The sequence below is a fragment of the Camelina sativa genome, chromosome 15 (genome assembly GCF_000633955.1).
Source record: "Camelina sativa cultivar DH55 chromosome 15, Cs, whole genome shotgun sequence".
NCBI classification, from domain to species: Eukaryota; Viridiplantae; Streptophyta; class Magnoliopsida; order Brassicales; family Brassicaceae; genus Camelina; species Camelina sativa.
The window spans coordinates 9,653,773-9,669,315 of NC_025699.1; the positions used below are offsets into that span (position 1 = coordinate 9,653,773).

The window sequence follows — 15,543 nt, forward strand, 5'->3', positions numbered from 1 at the left end:
CAAAAATATGATATATTTTTATTTATTTATGATATGTTTTTCATTTTTTTCAATCAATAAAGCAACTTTTTTTTTAACTACAAGGTTTAAATATTTTGATTTTTTGTTTGTTTGTAAATGTGTTATTTTTTATGTAACATGAGGAAAACTTTGATCTATTTATTTATTTATGATGTGTTTTTCACTTTGGTTCAATAAAAAAAAAAACTCTTTTTTAACTGTTTGAATATTTTGATTGTTATTTTTTTATATAAAGGGTTTATTAATTTGATTGTTTACAGTATACGCTCTAGAACTAGTCTAAAAAGTCAAAAGTCAAAAGCAAAAAAATAATTAACAATCGTGTCTTGAACAGAAAAGAGATTGAACAGTTTGGTATGAGCAAAGATGACAACATTGACAAGAGAAGAGAAACACAAATATGAACTCTTTTCAGCTAATTGAAGAGAGAAAAGATGAGAAAAGAGACGAGAGATTTTACAGCTTGTGAACTATTTTCACTAATTGAAGAGAAACTGTAAGCAGCAAAGGTAGTAGTAATGCAACAATCAATAAAGGTAAAGGATTAATTCAAAATTTTAAGCAGCAAAGTGCTCTTAGTTTAAGAAAAGCCAACACAAATATCTTAAGAAGAGTAACTCATCATCACATATTGAAAGTTTAATGCTTTTCTCAATAGGAAACAAAATAAACCAAGGCCAAAAAAAAGAGCTAAATAAAAGATAGAACAAAAACAAGAGCCATCCCCAACCACAAAAAAGCTTTCTACTCTTCATCATTAAAGACGGTCTTCTTCCCTGCAAGATCAATACAAAAACACAAGTTTATACGAACACTAATTCCTACAATGTACAACAACAAAAAAAGGGGAAGATGAATGAAGAAGAAACAAACCTTGGGCAGATGCAATTAGACTTGGTTTGCTGGGTCCTCTTCCAGCGTTACTGAAACGGCCACGTCCTCTACCAGGTGGCCCTCTACCAGGTGGTCCTCTACCAGGTGCCCCTCTACCTCTTCTATTCGAGAAACGGCCACCATTGTCCCTTGGAGGTCTGTCATTTGAACCACTGCCATCACTATCTCTTGGTCTAGCCTCTTCCACCGTTAAAAATCCTCCTCCCATTTCACTTCCGCTCAGTTGCAACGCCTCATCGAATCCACTCTTCATATCTACGTAAGCCATCCTGAAAGAATAAGAAAAAACTTCCGTAAGCGTCGTAGTCATTACCATCATTCGCCGATGCAGGAGAGAAGAGTTACAAACCCCCTCATGACACCACTCTCACGATCAGTTGGAAGAGAAATCCTTCCCACTTCTCCACAAGTACTAAAGTGATTTCTAAAGGCATCCTTGAGCTGATCATGTTCAAAACAGATTTTTAGCGGTTTGCATCAGAAGAATTTACACAAACACAGTAATACTGGTTTCAAGAAAAATGAGGACAAGAGTTTTACTTCATCTTCTCCAAGAGAAGTATCAAATCCTCTAACATAAAGCTTTCGAAATTGGCTTCCTACTCCATAGGAAACAGGATTGCTGCATATATTCAAGAGAAAAAACGATATTAGCTTGGAAACAAACATGAATAATCAACTTTCACAACATGCTCATATATGGCAGATAAGAAACCTACCTGCTTCGTGGAGTTCTGTTTCCCATCTCGTTAGCAAGATCAAGACGAACATCGCGGCCTAGTAAGGGTTTACCATTCAGTTCCATTGCCTACAATCAAAACAGATCCAATCATCATCGAAATTTCCAAAACCACTTTCCAAAATAACCAAATATGAACTAACCTTCTGAGCTGCTTCTGCAGAAACGAATTCAACATGCCCATATCCCTTAGCACTCCCATCTTCATGTGAAGCAATTCTAACATCGACAACTTCACCAGCTTCTTTGAAGAAATTCTCTCTGTACATTGGGTTATAAATATCATACAACTAACACTTAAATTGGAAGAAACAGAAAAAAAAATGTTATATACTTACATGTCAGATCTCTGAACTGCATAGGAAAGATTTCCGGCAAATAATGTCTTTGATCCTCCCTGACTTGTTGGTTTTTTTGGCTGTAGTATAAAAAAAACACATTACACATTACACAAAACGTTCAAATGATCATAACTAAAGGAATAAACTTATAACAAACATTTACAAGAGTTTTTACCTGTTTTGCATTTGATTTCTGCTCTGCATCCACCATTTCAATATCAGAATCCTGGATTTTTGATCAAAAGATAGATTAAAAATTATTATCAAAACATTAGCAAGTATATTCTATAGAGAAGGATTTGAAGACAACAATAATGGTACCTTTTTCTTCGGGGTCACTTTCTCATCTTCACTCTCCTCCTCATCAGACTCCTCACTAGATTCATCACTAGAGGTTTCTTGTTTAGAAGTTTTTGTTGATGAAACTTTAGGCTGCAAAAAAAGTTTTATTGTCACTTCCACAGAACATAAAACTACTGAGAACAACCTTGTGGAAGAATGTAACAACCTTCTTCGTAGGAGGTTTTTCATCATCACTTTCCTGCAAGCGGAAAAATAGTAGGGAATGTTAAGTGTATAGAATATAAAACTATCACAAATCATTTAAATGATCCAATCTTAAGAAATAACAAATATAGAGAGACACGGTCATCATCATGTTTTAATTAGTATATATATGAAGTCGTAGAAACTGTATCAAAACAAACCTCATCATCAGAATCTTCCTCTGAGGATGATGAATCTTTTGCAGCTGCTTTGGCTTTCTTACCAACTGTTGGCTTCTTCTTGGCAGGTGTGGGTTCCTAAATATGTTTTTTATAAAAATCGAATCTCCAAGTAAGTAATATGATATTACTTTACCATTGACATTGAGCTAACCATGTATAACACAATTCTTACCTCGTCGGAAGAAGATTCTCCTTCTGATGAACTGCTCGCTGCTTTGGCATTCTTAGAGGCTGCAGGTTGCTTCTTCACAGGGGCAGATTCCTATAATGTTTTTATTCAAAAGAGTTTAAAAATCAAACATGACATTCCTCCAACATTGAGATAATGTGTAATGATGTGATTTCTACCTCGTCTGAAGATGTTTCGTCCTCAGATGTTTCGTCCTCAGATGTTTCGTCCTCAGATGATCCGCTTTCTGCCTTGGGTTTTTCAACACCTGCTGGTTGCTTCTTTGCAGGGGCAGGTTCCTAATTATGATTTATTTTTAAAAAATCAAAATCAAAATAAGCTTATGATATTCTTGTAACATTAAGCTAACATGTAAAAACGCAATGTTTACCTCGTCAGATGAAGATCCATCATCAGATGAAGTGCTGTCTGCCTTGGCCTTCTTAGGAACTGACGCTACCTTCTTCACAGGGGCAGTTTTCTAACAAATTTTAATTAAACAAAAAAAATTTCAAATTAAGCTTTCACATTCCTCTAACATGTAATGATGCAACAACTCATACCTCATCCGAAGAAGAATCATCCTCGGATGAGCTGTCTTTCTTAACAGGTTGCTTCTTAACAGGTTGCTTCTTTGCAGGGGCAGGTTCCTAATCAAGTTATATAAAAGGAAAAAAAACGATTTTCAGCTAAGCATTAAGTTGTAATTATGAGCTAACATGTGTAACCCAACTCATACCTCGTCTGAAGAAGAATCATCCTCTGATGAATCATCCTCTGCTGAGCTGCTCTCTACCTTTTCTTTCTTAAGAGGTTCAGGTTGCTTCTTCGCAGGGGCAGGTTTCTATATGTAATAAATCAATTAAAAAACAAAAAAAAAGTGGCAATGCAGTAGGATTGAGAGAAGTTTGGTAATGCAATCCCTACCTCATCCGAAGAAGAATCATCCTCAGAAGAAGAAGAAGAGTCATCCTCAGAAGAAGAAGAAGAAGAAGAGTCATCCTTCAGCTTAGATGGAGGTTCCTTGGCAGTAACTTTCTTAGTCTTCTTAGTCTAAAAAGCAAATTAAAGAGACAAGATGAGTATAGACAGAACACTGTACTCAGTTTAAACTCAACTTAAACTAAATTTGTCACATTGCTTTATACAAATTACACAACGAGATTGAAGTTTTTACCTTCTGCTCTTCCTCAGAATCAGAAGATTCAGAACTGCTAGTTTCTACCTTCTTTGGTATCTTCTTCGCAGCTTTCTCCTTCTGAACAGTAGCAATCAAATCTTTCTTCTGCTTCTTCGAAACTTGGATGTCCAAATCCTGTTCCGCATCTCTCTTACCTAACAAACAATTTTTTTTTAAAATAGAACATAATTCTTGAGAAGCTAGTTCTTGACAATTGATTTGTAATCACACTCGTTTAACACAACATAATAACAATGATTCAATCAACAAACAAATCCCCAAATCGTCCAAGCAGAAAACTAATGAGCCAGAGTCAGATTCCAAGAAAAAGTTGGGACTCTTAACAAAATTGAAGATGAAGAATTAACCAAACAAATCTATTAAGTGCATGTGAGATTGTGATGAGAGTATGTAACAAAATCATAGAATTGCTTCACGACACAATAATTCCAGTTTTTGAGCTTTGGTGAATGAAACACAATTAAGAGAAACCACAGATTTTCACACAATAAAAACAGTACCTTTCTTGAGTGGCTTTGTCATTGAAGCAGGTGGTGCGGCTTCAACCTAGAAAATCAAAGATAAAAAAAAAACACACAGAGTTCATAATTGTCTTCACAGACAAAACAGAGTGAGAAGAAGAAGAAGGAGAAAGATCGCTACTTTGGTGTCGGATTTTTTGCTAGACTTGCTCATGGCTCCGATCAGAAACGAGAGAGATTGCTGCTACAGCTAGGTTTTAACGAGAATCTTAAAAGGTTTAGGGTTTTTTTTTATATATATATACAGGAGATTTGTAATTTATATAGATCCTTTTGGTTCTGGTTTTGGGAATATTGAAGAGTCGGTCTTGTCTTATTTATTTTTTTCTTTACTTTTTTTTTTTCTTTGTAAATCTGAACCGTACATCTCACAGGCTGATGTTAATCTTACCATTAATTGTGTGATTTGGGTTGACTTACGACACTTGACTCCCAAGTTTTACAAGTGTCGAAATTTTTGGTATTATTTGCAGCAAAAATATCATTAACTAGAAAAAGTGTGTTTTTTTTTGGTTGAAACTAGAAAAAGTGTGTTGGTAAACGCAATAAATTATACTCCCTCTGATTTATGTATTAAATATTTTTAATACTAAAAAATAGAAAAATAAAAAATTAGAGAAAATGTTAGGAAAATAAATCATTACATACATTATGACAAAAAAAAAAATTAAATCATAAAAAAAAAAAATAATAATAAATTAATCATAAACATCAATTGTCTTAATATGTGTGAAAAATCCTAAACATCAAACTATTAAGAAAAGAGGAAACTACATAAGAAAAATATGTGAAATTTTTAGTTGTATTCAAAATATTAATTTTGTTTTATTTGATTTTTTTAAAACCGGATTTAGAGTTCATAGACTCCATCTTACAATACAATTTCTTTGTATATTACATGAATATAATTTTATGCACTTAAATCCCAAACATTTATAATAAAAAACTAAAAATTAATAAACATAATTCTAAAAAAAAAAATGAAAACAAATTTTATCTCATATTTGAAAAAGTAACAATATCTTAGATATATTTGTCTCATATTTTGTAATCTTATACGTAATAGTTTTACTACTTGTCCAACTAATTTTAAATAAACTATACTAACATTATCATAAATTAATCAAAAATTCAAAGATATTATTTTGAGAAATTATTTGTTTATGTAAAGGTGATTATCTACAATCCTTTTTCTTTTAGGATTAATAATTGACAGTATAATTAATTTAATTATGGTTTTATTATAGTATTAATTGTATAATTTTCTTAATTATTTTTCTTATAGAATTAGTAATTTAAAATTAGAATTACTATTGTTTTTATATACACATATGAACTATATTTTTATAGTTATTAAATTGTTTAAATGTTTAATTTCTTATAATTTACAAATATGTTAAAACAAAGCTTTTTGTATAACACATGACAAAATCCTTAATTGACAAGTGTCGCAATCACATGTGTTATTAAATTTGAAAACCAAGATTTATATAATAACATAATATTGAATACGCTATCAAATCATTCACCTATTGAAAATTTAAGAAAATTACATTAATTTCTTATTTCGATTATCTTATTTTTCTTATACTATGTTAATCACTAATTTAAACACGTTAAACCTTTTTAGACTTTAATCAATTTTCTGTATAACTTTCTTTTTACTACTATATGATTATAATGAATAATAAGTACAATTAAATTGCAAATATTTTCCTTATTAATTGCACATATTTTCCTCTTGAAATTAGTAATTTAATAGATAACTTTTCTACTAGAATTGGTGATATAATAATAGACTACTTTTGGTTGTATATACTTTTCAAAAATATTAATTGTAATCCTTTTTTATTTAGAATTTTTTAATTTTCCTATAATTATTATATAAAATTTATTTCACACATGTCAAAATATTATCGATATACTTAACACATGTCGAGATTATATGAATTACTAAATTTTAAAACTAATGCTTATATAATAATATTTTATAACTAATATATATTTTATAACTAATATATATTGAAATATATTTAGTTATTTTAAAATAAATTCAATAATAATTATCATAAATATTATGTGAGGTTTAAAATATGATGTTTGATGAAAACTTTGTCTTGATATTTATAGAGAATTTTGTTTTGCATTATGTTTTGTTTTGTTTTTTTGGTCAACATGCTGTATGTTTTGTTTATATAATAATATTTATGTTTTGATTGTGTTTTTCATCTTTATTGTAAAACATAAATTGTATGACAATTAATACATTAAAATGTATCACGGAAATTATATTTTAATGAATTAATACACAATAAATTATTATTATGATTAACCAATCCGTGGTTAAGCTGTTTACTTATCCAATAATTTTACTTTATCTAATAAATAATTTGATCATACCAGAAAAATTATATTTTCTCAACAAATAAAGAAATATCATATTCTATATCTTTAAATTATTTTAAAATAAAATGAATTGATAATATTTTATATAATAAAATAAGGTTTTCTCAAACTTATACTCTAATAAACTGAAAAATGGCACTCTATTCTGTTCACATGTGTTATTTTCTCAAATTTAAATACTTCCTCTGTTTCATAATATAGGATGTTTAGAGAACTTTTGTTGTTTCATAATATAGGATGTTTTCAAGTTTCTATGTAACTTTTAGATTAGTTTAATACTTTCTATTATGCAGTCTTGTTTGTAATTGGTTAAACTTTTTTAAAGTGATTATTTCTTAATCTACGTGCTTTACTCAAAACATCTTATATTTTGAAACGGAGGGAGTATATTATTTTCATATTTAATAAATTTAATTACTTTTATACTAAAAAATATTCTATCATTTTTTATTACCCAACTAGTAAATTATATATTTTCTAATGAGGTATCATTTATCAATATTTTATATAGTTACCATAATATTATTATTTGTTAGGAAGTAAATAATATAATTTTGAACTAAATATTAGAAAACATTTAACAACAAAAAAAATTATATTTTCCATATTTTTTATATCTTGATATTATTTTAGAATGAAATTAATTGATTTTTTCCATATTTTTATATCTTGATATTATTTTAGAATGAAATTAATTGATTTTTTTCGCACAAATTTTTATTAATTCTATATTATTTACTTCCCATGATAATAATTATGATAACTATATTAAAATATTTACTTATTAGAGCATAAGTATGAAAAAATTACTTTATTATATAAGATTATAGAATAGACCAAAACTAAGAATTAAAATAATAATGGGGAGGGAGAGATATGTAAATTAACAAGAATTAATATCATTTTCTTCGCCGCCTGAGTTCATGCTTCTCCTCTTCTTCTTCTCAAACCTCCGATCATAAAATTCACGGTGTTTACTGTGTCGCAATCGCCGTCGACGACCAACGGTGAATTGATCTATAGAGGAATTGGCCTTTTTTTGAATTTCTCAATAATCTTTCAGATGCCTTGTGTCGTGGTCAAGCAAATTGAGGGTTAATCAGATCTTTGTGAAAAGACCGTAGCTTTAAAGGGAGCTTGGTAGTTCTGGTCGTCGCCCAAGATTAGAGATTTCGAATATTATCTGACGGATGATTCAGCGAGACGTGTTTTCTTCATCAGATTGAGCCTATAAATTCAACTCCTTTGATTAGCAGATGACTGATTCAGAGCTTTTTGTGTTCTCTTTGAGTTTATGATTGTTGAACTGTCATCAATCATCTGGGATTTCTTAAGAAGAAACCTCGATTTTCTTGTATCTCGGATACCTATGGAAGAGTCTTCTCAGGTTAGTGGATCCTTCTCCTCTCTTTGACTTTATCTTTCACTTGCATAGGCTTTAAAGATTTCATCTTGTGATGCCTGTATGAATACAATCTCTGAGTTTTGGCAAGCTTCCACATATGGTTCGTGTTTGCCTTTTCGTACTGGTTTAGGAGATTTAGCTGGTTTGCTTACAGTGTGGGTTTTGGAAAAGGTTATGAATGTCAATAGGGTCTTGTGAACTAGTTTGCAGACTATAATTTATGATTGACAAAGAATGGAACTTTTTATCAAATCTGGCATTATACTTGACCTTTCTCTTTTCATAACATAATACTGTCTAGGAAATCATGAAGCTGAATTGTGTTACTGTTAGGGGACAGTGTTTATGCATTGAGGCAATCCGATAGTTGAGTGACCCTTGATATAGTGGGACTGTTCTCTTGGAGAATAGGTTTGAAAGAGAGAACTGTGAAATAGTGATAGGCTGTAACAATTAGTATAACTGTTTTTTTTTTTTTTCTCTAGGGGAGTTTTGTTACAACCATAAATGAGGATTACGAAGCAGTTTGTTGGGGATGTGGGCTAAACCTTGTTCTTCCATCATATGCACCTGTTTTCAAGTGTGGATGGTGTGGTGCAATCACGAATCAGAATCCAGTCAGACCTGAAACCAAAAGCTTTGGGTTGAGACGTTTCCGTGACCGGTGTTTTGTCGTTATTCTGGCAGTTTTTATGCTCTTTGTGATATGTAAGTCTCTCTAAATAAGAAATTAACATTATGTTGAGAAATTATACTTTTCGGTTTCTCTGTTGAATACTCTTTTGAAATAATACTTCAGGTGGTGGGATTTGGGCTGCATATCCTGTCTTGTTTTCGATCAGCTTGGCTTGCGGAATTTTTCATTGTGTTACAACAGCGTGTCTGGCGATATCAACGCTCTCAACATTTATTCTTGTTGCTTTTAAATGCGCCGGGATACCACCAACTATTCTTTATGGAACCCACCCTGGAGTAGGGAACAGCGCACTTAACAACTATACCTTTTGTAACTACTGCTCCAAACCCAAGTCACCTAGAACCCATCACTGCCGCACGTGTCGCATGTGTGTCTTGGACATGGATCACCATTGCCCCTTTGTAAGTCTCATGGCTTTTTCANTTAACATTATGTTGAAAAATTATACTTTTCCGTTTCTATGTTTAATACTCTTTTGGAAAAATACTTCAGGTGGTGGGATTTGGGCTGCATATCCTGTCTTGTTTTCAATCAGCTTGGCTTGCGGAATTTTTCATTGTGTTACAACAGCATGTCTGGCGATATCAACGCTCTCAACATTTATTCTTGTTGCTTTTAAATGCGCCGGGATACCACCAAATATTCTTTATGGAACCCACCCTGGAGTAGGGAATGGCGCACTTAACAACTATACCTTTTGTAACTACTGCTCCAAACCCAAGTCACCTAGAACCCATCACTGCCGCACGTGTCGCATGTGTGTCTTGGACATGGATCACCATTGCCCCTTTGTAAGTCTTCATGGTTTTTTCAGGTTTCTCTTTGGTTATTACAGTATCATTTTCACATAAAGGGCTGAATATAGAGTGGCTTTTTTAGTGTACGTTGTGTGGTGATACACTATGGATGATTACTTTTCAAATTTAGCGTTTACATAAACCACATAGACTTGTACCAAGTTTATCATTCCATTTCATACGACCCTCTAATCTTCCCCAATCATGTAGACTTTTTCTTCAATACCTTAAAGCGCATTGTTCTTATTTACTGGCTAAGGATCTCTGTGTCTTGTATTTGCAGATTGGGAACTGTGTTGGTGCGGGCAATCATAAACAATTCATAGCATTTCTTATCTCAGCCGTAATTAGCACAATCTATGCTGCTGTTATGTGTGTGTATTCTGTGATTCACATCTTGCCACCTATGGAAAATGGAGCTGCGTATGCATCTGAGATGGCCCATGTGGCGCATGGTAATAGTTTATCGGTTCTGAGAGCAGTGAAGAATATCTCTTTTGCTTACTTAGCCAACGCTGTCTTCATCTCTGTTCGAGGCCTTGTTCTAGTCTATCTCTTTGTGGCAAGTGTTTCTGTGGCGATTGGGCTAAGTGTTTTGTTGTGGCAACAGCTTAGCTATATCTATGAAGGCAAGACTTACTTAAGCCATTTAAGTTCTCAAGGAACAGAAGAAGATGGTGAAAAGAGCTGCGGGAATCTTTTGTTGTTTTTCGGATGTCCAGATTCAATTGAATGGCAATTGCCAACTATAAGGAAATTGAGGAAGAGACATAAGACATGAAAAGAACAAAAGATAATCTTAGCTGAATATGTTCTCTATGTTTCCTCCTTCGGTTTGGAGCTTGTTTTGGTCAATTCAGAAAAATCATCATACGTGGAGCTAACAGGTAATGCAGATTAGCAGAGTGTGTACCTTTTGTGAAATTCATGATTATAGAGTATAGGAGCAGTTGCTCCTGTAAATTTTCTTTCAAGATTGTAAATTTGTTGTTTCCCTGACATGCCTTTGGACTCAAGAATAACATTATCAATTCAAAGGGGTTACATAAAAATATATTTTTAGCAGTCGCCAATGACTTTAGTCGTCAATTATAGAACTTACAGCTTCTTGCGTGCCATACATATATAATACACAGTTGAACACCATTCTTTAAGCTACAAAATGAGGAGACAGTGTTCCACTACTGAGCCATACTCAGATACAACTACTTCAACAGCCTATGCTAGGTTCCGTGATAACATAAATCACAACAAAAAAAGGCATTACAACTGTTAAGAACTTGAAGCTTTCTTCACAAAAAAGGACTGCAAAAAATGCTAAGCTTCCCGATAAATATTACACCTTCGTCTTGGCCTTAAACCTGAGGTTAAGATGTTAAAGTTGCCAGTCGATGGGAGGAATCCCCATTTGCTCAAATATCTGGTTTGCGCGAGAGAAATGCCTGTCAAAAGGTAGAACATTAATGTTAAATTCAGCAGTTGGGACAACATGCAGATAATTGCAGGTCATGTCATATCTTGCAAAAAGGTGTACTGGACTTGAGCTAACCTGCAGTCGAAGAAGCCTCTATGTGCCGACAAACCAGATGGATGCGCTGCTGTGAGTATATGATGTTTAGTCGCATCTATTAACCTGTATTCATACAAGATAAAAACAATATAAAAACAATGAAGATGCATAGGCTGCGAAATCTACAAGTCTAGTGTGTTGGAAGTCAAAATGAGCTAATCTTCTCATAAGCTGTATCATATTCATAAAACCAAACCTACTTGGATTTCTCTTGAGCGTATCTTCCCCAGAGGAGAAAAACAACACCTTCCTTCTGCTGTGAGATGCTTTGAATAACAGCATCAGTGAATTGTTCCCATCCTTTCTTTGCATGTGAATTAGGCTGTTTACTCCTTACTGAATTAGAAGCCAAGGTAACCGACATAATTATGACAAGAATTGCAGTATTTTTGACAGTTTTAAACTCATAAAGGTCGTCAAGCCATAGGAGACATTACCTGTAAGAACAGCATTCAGCAGCAACACACCCTAAAAAAAAAAAAAATTCAAAAGTGAATTGTTTGATCTTCTCCAAGTAAACTGAGAACCGATGACACAAATAAGTAGAGAGATGTCATAAAGAAACTCAATTTACCTGCACAGCCCATTTCTGTAGATTACCATGACGTGGGATGGAACAGCCAACATCTTTCTGAAGCTCCTTAAATATGTTCAACAAACTAGAAGGAAGCTTTTCTCCTTCAGGTACAGAGAAAGACAAACCCATAGCTTGACCAGGTCCATGGTAAGGATCCTAATCAAACATAGTCAAAAACTTAGTTAACTCATAAACAAAATCCTCAAAGAAACCAAAATTTTTTGAGTCCAAATGCTGTATGTACCTGTCCAATAATAACAACCTTGACTCGATCAAAAGGAGTTGTATTGAGGGCATTGAAAACCAAATGCTGCGGTGGATAAATCGGAGGGCTTTTACCGTCAGCAATGATCTCACTTTCAAGGAAATCAGAAAGGGTTTTGGCGTAAGGTTTATGCAATTCACCAGGAAGTGCTTTAAGCCATGACTCTTCCACTAAAAGCTCACTCAACGGCACATAGCATCTTCCTTCAGCTGTAATTGCCATCCCCAAAACCAATTCAGATTCGTATAACCCTTAAGGGAACTGTAATGTTCAACAAATTAAAAGAAGATAGAGAAAAAAAAAGTTCAAACCTTTCGCTTTTGTGACCTTCTCGGAGCAGACGGCGAGGTTACGCTTGGATTTGGCGACGAACTTGTTGAACTCGGCGCGAGCGAGCTGGTCAGGTGTAAGGCCAGATGAGTCATCGGCGGCGGAACTTGCAACGGTTAAACGAGGCGGCGAGATTGCTGCAGAACCCGAACCGCGGGATCCTCCGGCGACGGAGACGGCGGGGAAAGAGGAGGAGGAAGAAGAAGAAGGGGAAGCTTTGAGGCGTTTGTTGGCAGGTTGAAAAAAATCCATTAGGGTTTTAGGTGTTGACGAAGCCATCTCCGTTTCAGAAGTGTATCAGTCACTCTGAGTCTATGAGAAGATGAAAAGATCCTAACTTTTTTTTATTTTCTTACCAAATTCCCAATTTTGTTTATTATTTATTTTCTCAGAAAATTTACAGAGAAGAGAAGAGAGTTAAATGGCGGGAAAAACGGTGGTACAGGCCGGTTAAGGCAACTCTTCAGGCCGGTTTGAATCGGTTAAAATACCAAACGCACACATCATTGTTTTGTTCCATTCATCTGTTCCTTACTAGTGGACGCATCAAAGAAAGTGATATCACCAAGATCACCACCATATAATATGTCAAGATCAGAAGAATCCATTCTCTGAACCATCCCATTCCTTGTCCATTGAATCATTCAAATCTCTCACTGACACAACTTCTGCAGCCTCCTTTACTTTCTCTGAGTTTTCATCTGATTTTTTTTTGCCTGGAATTTGGAACCGGCAATTCACAACTAAACTTGATTTACAAACTCTATCCAAATTACAAAAAAAACATCTGTTTTAATAAACGAGGCATTGCATACCTGCTGGAGAATGAATCTTCTCTTTCAGCATCTTCGTGCTTCTTTGCAGGTACAATTTGGGATTTCAACAAACTCACTCAGGTCAGCCATAGATTCTTCAAGCAATCTGACAGACCTTCTGGTGCTGTACACCCGCTGAACCGACTACACGTTGACCTCAGGGATGGCATCGGCGACGTCTAACTTTACAGCAACAACCGAGGTCGCCGCTGCTCTTCTACGGCCTTGAGGTACTGATGGATGTAGGAGCATATTCGTGTCTCTGTTTTCTCCAGCGAGGGACTTACCCACATAACAAGAAGAAGAAGGGGTGACTAAATCTGATGACTGAGTATCATCATCTTTGGTGGCCTTTTCCTGAGTAGTTTGATGGTTGGAGACTGATTCATGAAGTCATCAATACCTTCAACCTATCATCAAATCATAAAATGGTCAGACTATGTAATATGTATGATGGATCATCTAGTATAATTACAAAATTGTAAACTCACAAGCAAAGCTAATGTGACTATTGATTGTATAAAGGCCTATCACCCATCAACAAATGTTAAGATCAAATTGGAGGCGAATCTACGAGCAATAAGGCATTCAAAAACTTGTTTGATTAACCAGATCTTAGAATACGATCCAATTGCAATTAAGCATCATCTGAAACCACTTGGAGAGGATTCGTCACTATCATCAAATACTCTAGCAAACGCCCAAAATTTCTCAATTTCAGTAAGCAAAGACGTGAGGATCTCGAATAGATTGCAACAATACATACTACTGAGAATACTATCGGAACAAAAATCTAAAGAAAGGACAAGGCAGGCAACAAAAGACTTACAATCTCAAGAGATTTGAGAGGCATCGGCCATGTCTTGGCTTACTTGAGATCTCAAAAGAACAGGAAATGGCATATACAAGGAACATGTGAGATGGGCTCTATGAAGGCTTAGACTGGTTGGTTATCCTCCTCTACGCTCAAAGAGGGTTACTCAACCGTTGTTGGTCCCTCGTTTTAACACACTCACTCCATCACCCATCTACTCGTTAAAGCTATCTCATCGACTTCTATCCCTCTCTCTCTCTCTCTCTCTCTCTCTATCTCTCTCTCTATTCCGATCACCGTTGGTTGACGAAATATCTTTACAGGGTTACATCTACCGAGGTGGGAGATCAGAGGTGTCTCGCCAATCCCGCAATTTCTGTTCTAGCAACGGTAAGTGGTAAACATGTCACGGGTTTTAATTTCAATTTTATCAAATCTGCGAGCGGATAAGATCAGATGATGTGGGGGTTTCGTTTCGTTCAGTTGCAGGCTTCAATGAAGCCGGAAGAGGAAGATTTTTCTCCGCGGCAGCGGCATGGTGGAATAGTGTTACTTTATTCGATGGGTTTCTTGTTGGATCTGGTTGTTACACTGGTTACGGTAATAGTAATACTGAGAATTCCGTGTGTCACTATGTGAGATTGATTATTCATATATTTCAATATTTTAGTGATTGTTTCCCTTCTTTTTTTTTTCCTCACCTCAGAACTGATTAGGGTCTTTAACGAATATATGATTTCGAAGAGAGCTCAGGAAGAATTGGATATCCGGGCACAACTTCATAACGACATGGTATGTATTGTTTTTTCAATAAGGAATGTTTATTTTTTTTCTTGCAGGCTATGCTTCAAACCTCAACATCTAAACCAGAAATGTTCATCTGCCTTTCAGGTATCCAAGGTGATGCGTGATGCAGGTGTGTTAGATGAATGAATGAATCAACGACAATGGAGAAGGAGAAGAGCAATGTCAACATGGACTTTTGTGTTTTGTTGTAAAGAGTCTAATAAGTGTGTACGAGTGGTTGTTGAGAGTTGTTGTTGTAGTGTGGCTTGTGTGTAAGAAAGCAAGCCGGGCCTTTCTAATGTGATGCTCTTAAGTATGGGAGCATGTAGAAGTAGTTAGTATAAGTATGATGTGTGTGTTGTAAGAAACTATCCTTGATATCCGAAAATACAATGTAGCCTTTCAAGTGAAAGTGTTCTTATGTTCCTGACCAAAACAGAGTGTCCTAAACAGAGATTGAGAGATGA

The 15,543-nt window shown here is 34.5% G+C and overlaps 3 protein-coding genes and 1 long non-coding RNA gene across 7 annotated transcripts; 2 read left to right on the forward strand and 2 right to left on the reverse strand.

Annotated features, from left to right (window-relative positions):
* On the reverse strand, positions 553-4,859 carry LOC104746235 (nucleolin 2). Of its 3 annotated transcripts, XM_010467668.2 has the most exons (20): positions 4,736-4,859; positions 4,594-4,639; positions 4,070-4,227; positions 3,820-3,945; positions 3,632-3,736; positions 3,456-3,542; positions 3,284-3,373; positions 3,072-3,191; positions 2,896-2,985; positions 2,703-2,798; positions 2,504-2,536; positions 2,317-2,427; positions 2,171-2,221; positions 1,993-2,072; positions 1,798-1,915; positions 1,635-1,723; positions 1,456-1,537; positions 1,265-1,356; positions 895-1,184; positions 553-797 (listed from the first exon to the last, which is right to left on the reverse strand). In XM_010467668.2, exons 1-20 carry the CDS (start codon positions 4,766-4,768, stop codon positions 766-768), a joined length of 1,929 nt encoding a protein of 642 aa, XP_010465970.1. In that variant the 5' UTR covers positions 4,769-4,859; the 3' UTR covers positions 553-765. The 3 variants fall into 3 exon arrangements, with proteins under 3 accessions (XP_010465970.1, XP_019091993.1, XP_019091994.1); XM_019236448.1 differs by lacking the exon at positions 3,284-3,373; XM_019236449.1 differs by lacking the exons at positions 3,456-3,542; positions 3,632-3,736 and having other exon boundaries at positions 4,736-4,858.
* LOC104746236 (protein S-acyltransferase 11-like) lies at positions 7,906-11,025 on the forward strand. The gene is made up of 4 exons (XM_010467669.2): positions 7,906-8,407; positions 8,911-9,133; positions 9,615-9,913; positions 10,203-11,025. Exons 1-4 carry the CDS (start codon positions 8,315-8,317, stop codon positions 10,698-10,700), a joined length of 1,113 nt encoding a protein of 370 aa, XP_010465971.1. The 5' UTR covers positions 7,906-8,314; the 3' UTR covers positions 10,701-11,025.
* On the reverse strand, positions 11,049-14,576 carry LOC104746238 (uracil-DNA glycosylase, mitochondrial-like). 2 transcript variants are annotated; one of them, XM_010467672.2, is made up of 9 exons: positions 14,306-14,576; positions 13,477-13,886; positions 12,643-13,377; positions 12,311-12,540; positions 12,064-12,222; positions 11,927-11,957; positions 11,690-11,825; positions 11,469-11,552; positions 11,049-11,361 (listed from the first exon to the last, which is right to left on the reverse strand). In XM_010467672.2, exons 3-9 carry the CDS (start codon positions 12,938-12,940, stop codon positions 11,295-11,297), a joined length of 1,005 nt encoding a protein of 334 aa, XP_010465974.1. In that variant the 5' UTR covers positions 12,941-13,377; positions 13,477-13,886; positions 14,306-14,576; the 3' UTR covers positions 11,049-11,294. The 2 variants fall into 2 exon arrangements, with proteins under 2 accessions (XP_010465974.1, XP_019092938.1); XM_019237393.1 differs by lacking the exon at positions 14,306-14,576 and having other exon boundaries at positions 12,643-14,291.
* LOC104746237 lies at positions 14,589-15,468 on the forward strand. Its single transcript, XR_760839.2, has 4 exons — positions 14,589-14,680; positions 14,774-14,890; positions 14,997-15,082; positions 15,182-15,468. It is a non-coding gene; the product is annotated as an uncharacterized LOC104746237 (long non-coding RNA).